This window comes from Carlito syrichta, unplaced genomic scaffold (genome assembly GCF_000164805.1).
Source record: "Carlito syrichta isolate Samal-C Ts95f unplaced genomic scaffold, Tarsius_syrichta-2.0.1 Scaffold142858, whole genome shotgun sequence".
Lineage (NCBI taxonomy): Eukaryota > Metazoa > Chordata > Mammalia > Primates > Tarsiidae > Carlito > Carlito syrichta.
The window spans coordinates 12,115-13,608 of record NW_007086954.1 but is presented as its reverse complement, the minus strand read 5'-3'; the positions used below and the strand labels follow the sequence as shown (position 1 = coordinate 13,608).

Genomic DNA, 1,494 nt, shown 5'->3' with positions numbered 1-1,494 from the left:
GCCTCAGGCGGCCCCGCTGGGCCCGCTCACCGAGGCGCTGGGAGCCGCCTGTCGCGTGCGGCTCTTTGAGTTTGCCTTTCGTGCCTTGTTTGACTGTGACCGGCCTGTGGCCCAAAAGGCCTGCGACCTCCTCCTCTTCCTGAGAGACAAGATGGCGCCCTCTGGCAGCCTGCAGGAGGCTGGTGGCGGCCCGGATGTGGCCTCCGTGGAGGCCGCCCTGCAGAGGTGGCGGGCGGGTGAGCAGGGCCAGCCCCTGGGTGACCTGGAGCCCAGAGCCGTGCTGGCCGTGCTGAAGTCCCTCGACCTGGAGGGCCTCCAGGGAACGCTGGCCGAGAGCAGCGACCACGTGGAGAAGAGCCCCCAGTCCCTCCTGCAGGACATGCTGGCCACGGTGGGCGTCCTGCAGGAGAACCAGGCTGACTGCTACTGAGGCAACCCAGCCCGGCGCTGAGCCCTGGGACCCCCAGAGGAGGGCTGCGCCATGTCGTTCCGTGGGACGCTGCCATTCCGCGGGGCCCGCAGGGAGTCCGGCCTTGGAGAGGAGCGAGGTCTGAAGAGCTCCCATTTGGTGTGTTGTTAAGGAGGTGGCTTATTTTCTACTCAATAAATGGCTCTGAAGTTTTTAATCCATTGTGAGTTAACTTCGGTTTTTTGTTTGAGTTGGGATCTCACTCTGTCACCCAGGCTGGAGGCCAGTACCACGATCGTGGCTCACTGCAGTCTTGACCTCCTGAACTCAGGTGATTCTTCTTCAGGTGTGTCCCACCACCCCCAGCTAATTTGTTGATGTTCTGTAGACACGGGGTCTCGCTATGTTGCCCAGGCTGGCCTTGAACTCCTGGGCACAAGCAGTCATCTTACTTCAGCCTCCCTAAGTGCTGAGGTTACAGGAGTGCGCCACCATGCCTGGCCCAACTTTTATATATGGTATAAGACAAGGGCCCAGTTTCATTCTTCTGCATGAGGATGTCCGGTTTTCCCAAAGTTGTTCATTAAAGAGATTGTCCTTCCCTCATTGTGTATTCTTGGCACCCTTGTCAAAGATTAGCTGGCCATATGCATAAGGGCTTATTTCCGGGTACTTTCTTCTGTTTCACAGGTCTATGTGTCTGTTCTTATGCCAGTTCCATACTGTTTTGGTTACTATGGCTCTGTAGTATGTTTTGCAGTCACGTGGTCTGGTACCTCCAGCTGTGATCTTTCTCAAAATTACTTAGGCTCTTTGGGGTCTCTTGTGGTTCCATATGGATTCTGGATTATTTTTTCTATTTCTGTGGAAAATACCATTGGAACTTTGATAGGGATTGCAGTAAATCTGTAGATTACTTTGGGTGGTGTGTACATTTAAAAATAACCCTTCCAATCTCTGAACATGGGAGATGTTTCCATTTATTTGGGTCTTCTTCATTTTCTTTCATCGGTGCTTTATGTTTTCAGTGTACAGGTCTTTTGACCTCTATGATGAAAGTTACTCCTAGGCATTTTATTCTTTTT

The 1,494-nt window shown here is 53.0% G+C and overlaps 1 protein-coding gene across 1 annotated transcript in view; it reads left to right on the top strand.

Moving 5' to 3' along the window:
* Positions 1-641, top strand: part of BRAT1 (BRCA1 associated ATM activator 1) — a 15,047-nt gene extending 14,406 nt beyond the window's left edge. The window contains exon 13 of the mRNA XM_008049974.1: positions 8-641. Within this exon, the coding sequence (XP_008048165.1) occupies positions 8-430 (423 nt within the window). The 3' untranslated portion in view covers positions 431-641. The remainder of the gene's footprint in view (positions 1-7) is intronic.
* The last annotated feature ends 853 nt before the right edge of the window (positions 642-1,494 follow it).